The following is a 15,394-nucleotide window of genomic DNA, read 5'->3' as shown; positions in this document are numbered from 1 at the left end:
GAAACACCCCTTCAGATCATTTATCCCACCCAAAACACCTTTTGGGCTCTTGCTTAATTTTTATGCGTGCCCCTAAAGCGATTTGGCTCTCAAAACGAGTGGTCTGTTATTAGAAACACTTGTCGGAATGGGCGAGGTTGGGGCTGAGAATGGGCTCTGATTAAATTGAAGCACCTCTGCGCCTTCTGGGTCCCTCTGGAATTTTTGTAGTGCCCATTTTGGCACATCTCCCGGATTTAGGGACACACTTTGTGCACTGGCCAGCAATTTCGGTGCAAATAGGCATGCATGAGGTGCATTGTGGCCACTCTAATCCCAGTGTGCAGCCCCAGGATAAATCATAGGGGATGATTTTAAGTCTCCATTTCGTCTCTCGCTCTCACCTCACTTCCCAATTCGGCCTAATGTGCGCCACTTACAAAATCCCAAGGTGACACGAATACATTCTAGAGCAGAGATAGAGTTTGACAAAGAGACGCATGTTTTCAGCATGTGGAAACTATATAAAATATTAACAACTCTGCTCGGTTAACTTTTTGCCGAGTGGATTGTGCAACTTGCTGTTACATTTGAGACGATAATCTCATTTAAATGCTACACTGGACCATATTTCCTTTGAGATCGTGTGCGAGAGTGTGTTTGGCTCTAATCCCCTCGCAGTGGTTGAAAATCTGTTTTGACCCTTGAAATAAGCTGTAATGGGAATTGAAGGAAGGTCAAAATGATCAAAATGAGATTCACTCAAGGATTCATCAGAGCTTTCACGTCATCTTCTCCATCTTAAGCTGGGGAAGAAATAGTCTTGACAAGAGTGAAACATGGCTGAAAATTCATTTCATTGGCAGAAGCTGAATTTAACACAATTTCAACACAGTTTGAATCTCTAGGACTGCAATTTACTTTCAATAATCTCTGTCTGTATGTAAAATCCGCTGAATCCTGTCATGTTGGATTCAAAATGATTGTGTGCACGACAAGTCATTTTATTTGGTCAAAGAATTCTCTCAGAAATTTACAAGCACTTGAATGTCACTTCTTACTTAGGACATGTCTCTGCAGGAATGCACAGCCTATCGTCATTAGAGCGAAGGTATCCTTTGGCACAGCGGCAACGGTTTTGGCACATGACGTTGATAATTGGACACTCACGTCCATCGCAATAATCATAGCAAGATGAGCCGCATGAAAATACTTCATGTGCATCGCAAACTTCCTCTGCAAAGATCAATTGTGTTTAGCCACAAATGCACTCTTCTCTGATCTTTCAATTTTACCACCTGCAAAAGCAGCAGCAAGAAAAACAGTCACGAACATCAAAATCACGAAGGTCTTCATTTTTTTCAGAATATTGCAGCACTTTCGACTTCTTTGTACGTTGAATTTATGAAACTGACTGGAATCATTCGCCAACAGTCACATTTATACATATTTTAGTAGTGAAGCTCACGATCTTTTTTCGCAATACGTGGCGACTTGAGTTATCAAGTGAAGACTGTGTATTTCGTGTACACGGCGAAAATATTCCACAAACAGATATTATTACTATCGTACGATCAAAAGTCGAATGTATAAAAATGTACGGCAATTGTTAAGACAAGTTGAAATTTATAATTCCGCTAAAATGGCTTAAATTAGAGCGAAAACATGAAATAAAAGAACGAAAAGGAACAATGCATCGTAAATTTATCACAATTTCAACAAAATTACTATTTGATTGCACAAAATGATTGATAACACAGCAAGTCTTTGGAAGGCATTCAAATTTGTGTTTATTGAGTCAAAAAATTCCCTCACAAATTTATTGGCGTACTTTGAATGTCACTTCTTACTTAGTACATTCTTCAGCAAGGACGCACTTGGTGTCATCATTGCTGCGAACATATCCTTTGGCGCAACGGCAGCGGTTTTGGCACATGATGTTCATGATTTCACACTGACGTCCATCGCAATAATCATAGCAAGACGAGCCACAAGAATATTCCTCATTCTCACCGCAAACTTCCTCTGTGAAAACGGATCCGATTTTACCAGAATAGAGCTTCACTCACTGATCTTTTTATCTTACCAATTGCAGGACATTCCTCAATGAGGACGCACTTGGTATCATCATTGCTGCGAACATATCCTTTGGCGCAACGGCAACGGTCTTGGCACTTGATGTTCATGATTTCACACTGACGTTCATCGCAATAATCATAGCAAGATGATCCACAAGAATATTCCTCATTTTCACCGCAAGCTCCCTCTGTGAAAACGGGTGGAATTTTACCAGAATACTTGGCCAGAATATCACTTTATTCGTTGATCTTTTAATCTTACCAATTGCGGGGCATTCATTTGACGGAACACACTTCGAATCATCATTGGCGCGAAGATATCCATCAGCGCAGCGGCAACGGTTTTGGCACATAATGTTCACAATATCACATTGACGTCGATCGCAGTAATCATAGCAAGATGAGCCGCAAGAGAAGACTTCATTCTCTCCTGCGCAAAATGGATAATATCCTGCGAAAGTAGAAGACAATTTGTTTTAGAGCTACACAAAATTCACTAACTTTTCACTAAACTCACTGATCGCAAAAGCACCAGCAACAAAAACGGTGAAGAATATAAAAATCACGAAGGTTTTCATCTTTTCTGAACGACTTTCCTTGTATCTCAAATTCACGAAACTGACTAATGAAATTTCTTCAGCAGCCTCGAAATTTATACTCTCGTAAAGAAGTTTCAGTACACAGACTTTTCTTGTTACACATAGTTAAATTTATTTACTATTACTTGTAGAACTTCGGCATGTGTTGTCAAACAAAGTCAAGCTATTTCACATGCGCTGCGCAAAAGTATTCCGATCGCGGATTCCACGAATCTGCCATAGGCTTTACGAATTCAGATCATACGATCGAAAGCACAAGTGTTGTAAAAATTTTTAACTGAAACGACTGAAACGGAATTTTCCAGGAACTTATATATAAAATGTACGGTATAAAAATATGTTTTCTTAAAATGAAACGCAAAAACAATTTCTTAAAACAGATCATATTTAGGGAAAAGTTGGAGTTTTTACAAGTGAAATTAAGGCATAATTTTGGGGAAATTTTTAAGAATGGAATTTATATATTTTGGTATCAGAATGATTTTTCATCTTAAAATAAGATCATCTTTAAGATTTTTAAAATTCTAATTTGTACATTATTAACATGATTCTCCCCATTCTCTCCTACATATTTTCTCATTTCCCTCTGCTGGATTCTTTTTAACGCATGTGCGACCTTAATTCAGGTCCAATATTTACTGACGAAACACGGGAATTACTTTTTTCTTTAATTAAAACATTTGGGTAAATAATGTGTGAATAATATTCTCTTAATCAAATAAATTTCAATTTGCGTTGACATCTTAAACATTTTTGTGAGTTCTTCGCACCTCACTGAAAAACAATCTTCACGTTAGCAACAAATGAGAACAAATACACAACAAGAAGGCACAGTTTCGTGTAGTTTATCCTGAAGGAAAAGTACAAGTGGCGCCGTGAAACTATAACCGTTTTGTAGTTTTAATTAATAAACTTTTTAAGCTCGCCACGCAAAGCGAGAGGATTGCCAGCTGAACTTTAGTGCTCTTGGAGCTTTTTCTCTCTCGCTCTCACTCACTTTGGCCACTTTTCATCTTTGGCTTTTCCTATGCAATTCCACTTTCCGCAGCGACAATGTTAATAAATACGGGGAAATATGACAGGTCGGGAAATTGTCCTTGGAAGAAAAATGTCGCAATAGCAGAGAAAAGGTGTGATTTTTCCCATAGGACGCCGAGCAGGAGAGATTCTTTGTGAAATATACGCAATAAAATGTCCTCGCAATGCTATAAAGTTCCATTATGTCGCTTCCACGGGGAACAATGAAGGCGAAATGGAAGAAAGTGAATCGATTAGTGTAGGAGAGGATTAAGAGGGGGTGGAAGGACCATAAAAGAAATCACTGTCGAGAGTGTGTATTGACAAGGAAGCCCGGGAAAGTTGATATTTTGCACCTTTTGCACATCATTTTAATAAAGGATCTCTGTGTCCTCAATTTTCCACCTTGAATTCTCACATTACATTCGCATCACATGTGATTTATTCCCATGGCTCAACAAGGAAGTCGCACACGGGATACAAATTACTATCATTAGAGGGTGGCAAATTTTTTCGACACAAAATAAATGTGCGTGTCGAGGAATTTTCTCACGAGAGGCGGGCGCGCCCGACCGCCCACCCACGAAAGAAGCCCTGAGAAATGGCTCGAGATGACGAAGTGCGTCCCTCAGCGATGCTTTATTGTGTTTGCGTGTAGTTGAAAGGAAGTAACAAGTTTCCATCACCTTCTCCTTCATCTCACACCAGCGCTATTCCCGCGGGCCTGATTCACAGCAGCCGCCCTCCTTCAGGCCCTCCTGATTGTTTTCCCCAGACAGATCTGGGAGAGTGTGACTCAGCTGACGAAGAAGGTAGTGACGCGATGACAAAACTTCCTCTCGGCAATCTCCGCTCCAAGATCACTTTCTTAGGCAGTACTTCCTGGAAGCAATTAAAGAGAAGAAGAGAAATTGATTCAAGACACACACACGATGGCATCTCAGGCGTGTGTCCGAATTTTCAGACAAAGGGCTTATTTTTTAGCTCGTAACACGATAATTTCCATTGTTTGATTGAGAAATTAAAGTCCGAGGGGGAAAGTAAAATTATAAGTGCACATTTAGCACTCGTAAATGGGAGTTAAGCAACATATCAAGCAGTGAAAGGTGTAATTTTCTCAGGATATGGCTTTTCACTTCCCATTCTTGCACACTTTTATCCCTGAAGACATCTTCTCTCCCCGGGTTTTTCCCGCCCAATGTGAAAATGTCTGTATGCGGAGCTCACAAATTCACCGGACATTCCAAATTACACCAGGTCATGCGAGTTGCAGCCACAAAAGCGACGATTGAAGCCAGCAGAGCCGGAAGACGTGGCAACACAGCGAGCTTTCACGCGAAAAGCTCTCTCTGGGGGAGGAAAAGGAAGCGAATAATTCATTCAGACGAACGAGCAGGTGGGGCGTGACGATAGTTGTGCATGATAATGATGAGACAATGATATATCTCAGCCTCGTAATACATTCACTGTGCCGGATTAGAGCTTTAAGCTCATCGGGGACGAGGATGTGAGATTTGCAGAAGATTTCACCTGGGGTGGAAATGGGATCACAGACGTAGAATGAATTTCTTCTCTCTCTGGATTATGAAGCTGGAATAGAGATTGAGCATCGCAGTATTTTGTCAAGAGGTGTCGTGGAAAAGAACGACGAAGATACAGTACGTGAGGAAAATTAAATAGCTGGCAAGATTGAGAGATGCAGATTTCTCACATACTCTTTTAGGAAATATAAATTCAATAGAAAACCAGCTGAAGAAAATTATGTTACAAAGTTCAAACAAGACGCTGTAGCGTTGAGATAATTCATAAGTCAGATCTGGCAATTTCAGTTGAGTGAGAAATTGTGGCAAGTATTCGACAAAAAATAACCCATCGCTGCAGATTTTTCAATCTGTCCGGCCAGGAAATTCCGGTTTTAAGTGTAACGATTTTTCTTCCCACTCTCCCACTCCCTGTGAACACTTGAAGAATGCTGAACATTGTTCTAGTTGAGGAGAATGAAGGACGATAGTCGACAGAAACATATTATCCGTGTACGGAGAGCGTAAAAATTCATTTCAACTATCGTCTTCATTTGCTCCCTCGTGCACCACTGCAGCGAACGTGCAAATCTAAATCCACCCACAATTCAATTTTCCCTCTTTCTAACAGAAAATTCACTAACTTGTCCCCTCGGGAGGAGAAGAGGGCGGCGAGAAGCCCACGCCTGCAGAGGCGAAAGTTTGAACTTTAACTTTGTGTTCACGCGACGTCTTTAATTTTGCCAATTGCCAACTTGGCAAATGTTTCTTCACAAACTCCCAAACATTCATCGTCGGGGGTGTTGGATAATGTTAGAGGGAAGTGCGGGTAGGGGGAACAAGAGATGTAAAATAGGGGTATAGCAAGTGGATGGAAACTTGCAAATTTACTAAATCGATTTTCGACAGCGAATAAATTAAACGTTTTAATTATTGAATTTCTCTCTTGCCAGCAATTTCCACTGTGCATACATTCACACCCCCAGAAGTACTGGATGGCAAGCAGCAAATTCCAGTTGCAATTTTCAAATGAGCGCGCGAAACGGAAGAAGTGAGTGCAATTTCAGTGGAAGTTCATCAGGATTTTGTAATTTACATTCCCGCCCATCGGGAAACTCATCATCTTCACACACGCCAACACTTTCGGGTTTCGCCACTGCACTTCGTGTCCCATTTATTGGGTGTTCATCGCCAAAATCTCTGGCTTTTCCAGCGCACAAAAACACTCTATGACTAAGGATGCACTCACAGTTTAGCACAGTTTACTTCATTAATAATTGCACAACATTATAGCTTGTTTACCCACCATTCTGAATTAAATATCTGAAATACCTTTAATGGAATATTTTACTGAGTTACAGCATTGAATTTTGCAATTTTATCCTCTTCCAAGAAACCATCAACGCATGGTGGAAATATTCCAAATAGTTATATAGTTGCCTGATTTTGACCACATGAAGCCTTCTCAACCAAAATTCCTCTCCATTCGCCCATCTCTTTTCAATTTTAATTCGCAACATAACTTTTTCCCACTCATGAAGTTCGCCTTCGCCAACGTCATGAGAGTTTGGGTGGAAGTTTCAGCCCAAGAGCACTTCGACACTTCCGCTCAACATGAAATTTCACCACAAACTTGTATGACGCCCCTTCTTGTGTTTTAATACTTTACAAAAGTCGTAGAAGAAGCCAAACACCCGTGAAACTTACACATACACGTGCTGAAAGAGATGTTGAAGTGTAGAAAATGACGAGAAAAAAATCACAGCGAACACTGAAGAAGGAGTTTTGAGCAAAAAAGCTTGTTTATTTTGCTGAAAGTTCACTGTACTGCGAGCTTAGTGTCAGTCAAAAGCTCACGTGCTGTAGAGCATAATGGCAAAAAACCCACACAAAAATTGCCACAACTAAAAAGAGCAAAATCTGCACAGCGAAAAGAGTTTTCTTTGTTTCACCACCTCAGAAATGCAATGTAACGATGAGCACAGAGCCGAGGACATGCAGACGAAACATCATATAAAGAGATTGAGGACAAGGGGGAGATAATATGCCTAAAATTTGTATACTTTCACAATTCCTCTGCAGAATCTTCAACACTTCAGACACTTCTGGACGCAGTCAAATACATTTTCAATCGCTTTTAAAACTCTTTCTACTATTTCTTAGACTAATTTATAACATTTAGTAAATATCACAAAGTTTCTACAAGGTAATTACGTTAAATTTGCCACTTTTCAAGCATAAACAATGGAAATAATAAAGCAAATAAACATTAACCAAAATTTGTTTTTAAACAATCACATAACCTATAAAAGCAATAAAATTAATTTTTCTGAACAAAATATTTTAGAAAATGTCTTAATTTCTTGAAACAGAAGCTTTGTCAATGGAAATATTCTAAATATTTGACGACTTTCAATTCTCCACACTTCGTCGACCATAATATCTCTTCCTTGATTGTGGAATACCTCCAATAGTTATCCAAGGACAAAGCATTCCATAGTTATGGTTATTATAGGGAATTAATTAGTCTTCGAGAAATCTACATTGCTGAAGTGATTGCATTTCCAATTAATTTTCACTGTGTTTCCTGGGAAATAGATACAAAGTGAATAGAATGTAGGTATTTAGTAAATATGAATTATCCAGTTACTTACACTACAAATAGTGATATTTGTTAAACAAACTATGCAGGAGTTCAACAGTAAATGCTGTGAAAGAGTGACTGTTTAAATTTAGTCTGCATACAAACGCTTTTGTCACGATAATTTGTTTTATTAAACTGCACATCAAATAAAATTTAACTCCACGTGGCGCTTTTCCTCATGTGAATGCTGTGCCAAGAGTGTCCCGCCGCGTGTGGGGAGAAAAAGCACAACAGAGTCATATTAATGAGATGCTCCCCATTGAGCAGAAGCGGGAGGCACAGTGGAGGCGCCAGGTGGTGGCGAATGCTCATATTGGCAGCCAAGGAAGCGTATTCAGCCGCACACAATGCCACTTTGGTAATTTATATACTTTCCCACAAACCCCCTTTGTCACTCACCCTTCAAGCACTTCTTCCGCAGGGAAGCCCTAGATTAGATTTAAGCAGATTAGCACACGCTGAATCTCAACCACACCTCTTGCAAATTCATCAACAATTCGCGTGAGTTTCTTTCCCTTTTCACGTCCTGGCCAAGGGGGAGACAATACAGTCGGAAGTGGTGTACAGCTCAAAGAAAGTCTTGGAAAGTGGAAGTATTTGAAAACTTATAATATTCCTTCCGTGAGTGCTTCTTTTACTGCTAAATTAATGATTCCTTAGATTTATTGTGTTTTTCACGTATAAACAAAAAAAATACGCCTTTTCTAGATTATTTAACTAATCTTAGGACAGATTTAGTGAAAAATTCGCAATCTAGCACAACAGTTCTTATGTTAAAATCGAAGAAATTGCCAGTCATTGGCATAATTAAGCAATTATGTGTAATAAACATCGCTATTCTGAACCTTTGATGCCAAGAAACACTGCACATTGCGTTAAGATCTAACATAACCTCAAAAATACTGGTTTCACTGAATTACTAAATCAGCAATTTTGAGTTCGTTGGCAAATCAAAAGGAGTTTTTGAAAATCACTTAGTGATATTTTGAGGTTATGGTCGCAAAAGATACCCAAAACAAGCGGATTGAAGTGGATTCTTGCTGAAATATTGGAGAATTATTTGCAAACAGGATTTAAGGGATATTGTATTCCCCTTGGTCCTGACAAAAGTTCACATCACACCGTGTTGTGTGGTGTGATCAATAGGGTGCAGACATGGGGATGAATGGAATGAATAGTGCAAATCAAGGTGTGCAGATGGCGAAGAAAAGCCAGATCTGAGCCTTGCAATACAGCGTAAATTAAACCACTGAACAAATAGTGCAATCTCGTGCTTCATCCAGTGTGTCAGCGGAAAAATAAGCTCGCCAAGAGTCAAAACAGGAGTGAATTGGTATCTGCCAAAGCTCCGGAATCTTCCACAATTTTCCCTTCACACATCGAGACAATAGATTTGAAAATTTCCCAGCATGGGAAACACCAGCACGTGGCAAACAACAAACCCTTTTGTATGCTTTTCTTCCGTCACAGACAGTATATGGGGTGTGTGTTTCTCGTCCTCTTCCGTCAACTATCAACTCATCCCTCAGATAGACTTTCTCAATGGAGGTGCACCGCATAAATTCACCGTGCAACGATGACGTCGTCTCAATGCGGAACACGAAACACTGACAAAGTTGAAATTTCACCCACAGAGTCACACATATTCATATGGAAAACAGGGGCTTTTCCCAGCGAAACATGCACATCGCAAAAGTGGATTTAATCCAACACGGGCTGGGTTCATATGTTTTCCAGGGAGACACTATTCGCTGACAAGCGAAAAAAGAAAAAGTCAGGACAGGTGGATTTGCATAAGCCGCGCAGTGTCACGTGGAAGAACTTTCCCTCTGTGACACTGTAATTTCGGAAGAGAAATTTCCCTGCACACGCCATGGTTAATTCGATCCGCTGGATATTTCAATTTATTTGCCCACACAGTATCGATTATAGTCGGCGAAGAAAGTTTAGCGCCAGCAAGAAGGGCAGATGATGGAGAAAGTTGAGTGGTGTGTGTATTCCAAAGAGCCCGCATATGTAGTTTACCACCAGCGCCAATGCAGACACAAGGTGAATATTTCATAAGGGAGTAGCACATTTTCACACAATTAATATTAATTTTCCCTCCAAGACGGAAAGCACACACATGAATATTTTATCTCTGCTCACATATAAGCTACATATAGTTCGCCCTCGCCGCCCACCCGCCGACCCTCCCCTGCGAGCTGGTCTTCGCAGGCATTCACTAAGTGTACAGAGCAGCAATTTCCATCCTCCAGACATCAACACACACATCGTGCAGCACTTTGCCAACCCGTTTGGCAGCACAAAGTCGCTGACAAGCTCTCATATCCTCTTAAAGTCAATAGTCGGTGGCTCTATGGTCCTGTTCGCAATTTCCTTCACCGCACTTCTTGCCTCCAAAACGAAATTCCGCCACCAAAGAGATCCTTACACTGTTTCAGATATGAACACATGCAGAATATCTCACCGCGCGTCCCTCCTAAGTCACATCTCTGGCTTGAAGTGGTATTATTTTAATTAAACGTGCCCTGTTGATGCCTTTATATGCAAAACAACCCGCACAGAGCGACACCAAAATGAACACAAAACAATGTAGCGTGAAGAGAGGTGAAAATTTCTCTATGAAAACATCCCGAAAAGAGCTTTTTGCGAAGGATGCATCATAGTATGTGCAGTCTCTTCTCCTCATCAGTTTTTCACGCCTTCAAGTGCTCCGCTCGTGGTGGGAAAATACGTAGAATAAGTGCAAATTGGACTGGTTTTTTTGCTCCGGAAAATCTCGGAGTCATTAAATTTTCATAGAAATTGTATACACAGTAGAGAATATTAGTTTAGCACACGTAATAAATTTTTGGCTAATTTTCCTCTTTGTGCTAAAAATTCAATTAACTAATGACCAATCGTTGAGTGGAATTTGTGGATTTTTTTGTTTGATCAATGAATTTTGATTTTTAGAAGTATTTTGTGTGCTATAAGTCGCTAAAAAGTAACCATTTTTCTGCCATGCATCAATAATAAATTACAGATTTTCTGGACATTACAAGAAGGAATTGACTAAAAATCACACTTTTTAAAAAGCAAAATACTGTAATTTTTACGACTTAATGACTGTTCTTGAATGATCAACTAGGCTTTCTACTCTACACTTTATAAAGAAAAACCGCAGGTTTCCGAACCTATTTTATGATTATAACATGAATTTAGAGCAAAATATGCACTGATCTCATTGAATTTTAGCTATTCTTATACGGAGATCTTTCCGCACTTTGCGATATTTCGGTTCCAAATTGAGATATCGCCATAATCTTAATACCATTCGAAAGATCATAGAATCCTACCCATTTCTGTCTTACAGTAAATATCTCAAAAATCGAAAGAAATATCGAATTTTTAGCACCAAGAGGAAAATTGGCCCAAAATTTCTTAGGTGACTCAAAACAATTTTCGCTACTGTACTTTCACGTGAAGTGGTCCATGGTAGTATTTATGGGTTGAATGCTTGAAAAACCACGCGATCGTAAAAGTTTTTCGTCACGTCAACATTAAAAAAAAAACACAAAGAACGCATTCTATATGCAGTTGTTATCTTTTTAAAAAGTACTGACCTGAATGCATATGACGGTGAAATTAAAATTTAATCAATAATTCTTCAATTAAAAAAACTAATTTCGATATTAATTAAAATTTCTCCTGATAAATTCAGAGGAACTTTATTTTTCCCCGTAAAGTCAATCAATTTCAGAGTGAGTTTGATTATAATGTATGTATCATTTAAAAGTTCAAATGCAATCACAATCGTGCAAAGTCAATGAAGATTGAAGATGAGCGATGCTTATTAGAGCATGGAGTGCAAGCAGAGTCTTTGAGTAATTAATTTTCCATCACTTTTTATGCTGGAGATGAAAGAAAGAGGCGAAGAACAAAAAGCTCATTCACTCAGAAAGCATCATCGTTAAAAGTTTTTAAAATGAAGATGCGAAAAGCCAATGAGAAAAGGGGTTGAAAAGCGCCACGATAGTGTGAATGAAATCTTACCTTGTTGGTGGTGAAGATGGTGAAGGGAAAAAAAACTATGATGTAGATGTTAATTGGTTATTACGTGCCACTCCTCATATCCTCGCCTTTGGAGTTTCTCGCCTTTATGAGCTTTCAGCGGAGCGCCAGAATCTTCCTCCCTTAATCCTCACGAGTATATTCCATTAACCTCGCAGATGAACACAAAAGGATCGTATTCTATCTCTCGCCTCCAGTATCCCAGAGAAGTGTATAACAACAATTCACTTGTTCGCTGGAATCTTTCCGGGAGGCGCACAATGGAGTCCCGCCATTGAGGCAAAGTTGAAGTTATGTTGTCTGCCTTGATGTGTGCAGAGACAGGAGAAAAGTTTTATTAAAATCAATTTGCCCCTACTTGCGTCTTTGGCACACTTTGGCTGTCTTCAGACGGAATGCAAAGAGGAGAAGACCCGAAGAGGAAACACTATAGGCTTCATTTACTTAATTGTTATTTAGAGAAATGCGCAAAAAGCAGGACTTCCCTTATTGGATTCCGCATAGCTTATCTCTTCTCTCTTCGTACGCTTTTCCGCTTTTTTTTTGCTCTTGGTAGAAAATGGAATTGAAGTAGTTTTTTTCGGGTTGTTTAATTAAATTTTTCTCTTGAATAAAAATTAGCTGTTATTGTGCATTTTGCATTCCAAGTGTTGCTGATAATTGCAATGTCCAGCTAGAGGCAAGGCATGTTTTCACTAAATATGCCTTCATTTCCACTCAAGACTCACCCCAAATCGATTTTTCCACCACACACAGCTCGTGGAAGCACCGCGAGTTCGAGCTATAAAGTCGTCAGGGCGGAATTGTGCGTGGAGAGCGAGGGAGAAAATAAATTGAATCACCCCAATTTGCATTTGCACGTGTTGAGAGATGTGTAAAATCACTAAAGTGTCTCTGATGAGGCCCTGAAGCACGTCCTCATCATTTTTGCGGTGTAATACTCTTGCTCTGTGGCAGACAGGCTCTCGCCTGTCTTCTGGAAATTATTGTGCATCGCTCAAAGTTGGGCGCCTCCATTGTCCCATCAATCATGGTGCGGGGTGTGGGGAGCGGACAGTGGGGGTTGATTGGAATACATCTTTCCCGCACAGAACATCTTGTGTCACCGAGTGATATCATCTTGTCCAAATTCACTCTTATCCATCTTCTCACGCTCTCACCAACTTATTCCGCCTCAAAACTTGCAATGCGAACCCCCAAAACGACCAATATTTATGAGGAATTTCACAAAGATTTTGTGGTTTTCAACACATAAAAATAACCGACTATTTTGGTATTTGATTCTCAGTTTCACACTCGATGTTTGGCCATTGGAATCCTCATTCGGCCAAGGGGTAGATATTATGGTTGGAAGTGGTGCGAGCTTTTGAGGAAGTAAATTATATTGCTTAGAAAAATCGATCATATTGCTTTGATTTGTTAATTAAATAACCCGCAAAATCATCAAGTTGTATTAATATTTTGAATATTTTACGTTTTCTTGTTAAGATTTCAGAATGTTTGTTCCAAAAAGCCTAATATTGGTCAAAAGTCAATCTTAACCTCAAAAATATCACTTAAATCTCAAAGAACGTTACTTTGCTTTGTTATTTTCTGTGCTTTAAAGTGTCAAATTTAAGCCCAATTTCTAGTAGAAATATTGAGTTATTCACCATATTTACAAATTTCCCGGTCTAAAGATGTTAAAATTGGGCGAATAGAGAATTGACTGTATTCAAAACCTCACAATTTAGTCAGAATTTTTCTAAGCATTTCCCTAAAACAAAACTTGGAAATGACGACAGAATTTTGTCATGAGCAAATCCTAGTTCATTAAGATCAATTCTTACAATATGGAATCTAAGGATTTGAAGACCTTTAACCTCTTGAAGCGGAAAACCTGGATTATATTAAAATAAGTTAGAAATGAGTGCAAGAGACAGTTGAATAAGTTTAAATAGCGATGGAATATGCCTTTACAAGGCGTTCAGAAGTGTTGAAGATATTTCAGAGGAATTGTGGAAGTGTCAGGATGTAGTGTACACATTTTAGGGGTATTATCTCCCCCTTGCATTTGGCAGTGCACGCTTATTCTGTTGTCAATACGGGTACGATTCAAAGAGATATCAAACGACCGTGGGCGATTTTGGGAAATTATCTGATTGGTGAGGAAATGAGAGGTCATTTCCAGATATTTCATCATCAAAGGGTGAATTTTAGTGCACCGCACATTCAATATGGCTGAAGGAATTCAGTGCGAAGTCTACTAAAAAATTGCTTTCATCTCATTCATATATTTTTAATCAATTCCGACCTATATTAAGATTCAAAAGAATCCACTCGGAACAGTTCTTGGAACAGAATGTCAAATCAATATTAAAATCAACAGTCTAATATCCAAAATTAAATTTGTGTCTAAAACTATTTTGTATAATGTGAAATGCTCACATAGTTTTGTTGAATGTTAAATGAATTTTCAGGAAATTTTAAGTCCTATTAACAAGTTCAGTTTCACAATTCAGCTGTAGATAAACCAACTCCCATTGTCTGTTTTCGAACTGCTCTGTTACTTATCCCTGTAAAACACACAAAAGCTTGACGTATGAAATTTCACTAGTTCAAAATATACAGAATTCACAGATGAATTTGCTGCACGGAAAAATAAATGGGATCAATGATCAAATTTTCAAAGCCAGCGGTGAGTGATTGTTAGCTAGTAAAAGTTGAGAGCGCTGCAGAATTGATCCAGCATCATTTGAAGCTTACGTGGAATCAATCACAAAGGCCAGTCTCTCGACTTTATACTGCGAATGCAAATAAATACTGAATAATTTCATTCATTCGTCAAATGAAAAATATCACAATGCTTCACAAATGTTTTTTTTCCGCGCTTCTCATCTCTTGTGATGGTGTGGAAAAAATTCAGCGCCTCTTTTTTAGATTGAAGCCTATTCACCAGCAACTCATGCCCAAATGTCCAAATATTTGATTTAAACTCGCCCCAAAACATCGTGACAAAACTCTCCATGTCAATACAAATGTTCTGGCGCGCGAGAGGGTTTCACATTCTGAAATTTGTGAATGCTGGGACCAAAAAAACAAGATGTGACATGCAGAATATAAATTGCATTGTAAAATATCAAAAAATGTGTCATGTTATACTTTTCTCACCCTAAAACGCTTCCCGAAATAACACATTTCACAGGAAATACATGCGGACAAAGTGCGATGGCAGCAGCCAATAAATTAAGCCATTTGCAGTTAATGCAGAATATGTTCACCAGTCACCATCGACATATCATACTCACGCATATTTTAGTAACTAAACCACACTTTAAATGCCAAGAACTCAACGCAAAGTGCGAGCAACGATCTCAAACATTCGAAGTGAGTTAAGATTTATGTTGAAATTGCATAGCAGAAAATGTGACTCTAATAGTAGAATTACTTAGGGAACTTATTTCTACACTTTTTTGAAATGTGGTTTTTTTAGATTCCTTATTTCATCACCTTTCCAACGAT

At 39.0% G+C, this 15,394-nt stretch overlaps 1 protein-coding gene across 1 annotated transcript; it reads right to left on the bottom strand.

The window, feature by feature from the left end:
* Positions 1–1,791: 1,791 nt before the first annotated feature.
* LOC132256270 (inducible metalloproteinase inhibitor protein-like) lies at positions 1,792–2,894 on the bottom strand. The gene is made up of 4 exons (XM_059752590.1): positions 2,575–2,894; positions 2,320–2,508; positions 2,066–2,245; positions 1,792–2,004 (listed from the first exon to the last, which is right to left on the bottom strand). Exons 1-4 carry the CDS (start codon positions 2,633–2,635, stop codon positions 1,826–1,828), a joined length of 609 nt encoding a protein of 202 aa, XP_059608573.1. The 5' UTR covers positions 2,636–2,894; the 3' UTR covers positions 1,792–1,825.
* Between the last annotated feature and the right edge of the window lie 12,500 nt (positions 2,895–15,394).

Source organism: Phlebotomus argentipes, unplaced genomic scaffold, assembly GCF_947086385.1.
Source record: "Phlebotomus argentipes unplaced genomic scaffold, Phlebotomus argentipes genome assembly contig_6, whole genome shotgun sequence".
NCBI lineage: Eukaryota > Metazoa > Arthropoda > Insecta > Diptera > Psychodidae > Phlebotomus > Phlebotomus argentipes.
The sequence above is the reverse complement of the archived record's forward strand: the minus strand, read 5'-3'. Positions and strand labels throughout refer to the sequence as shown.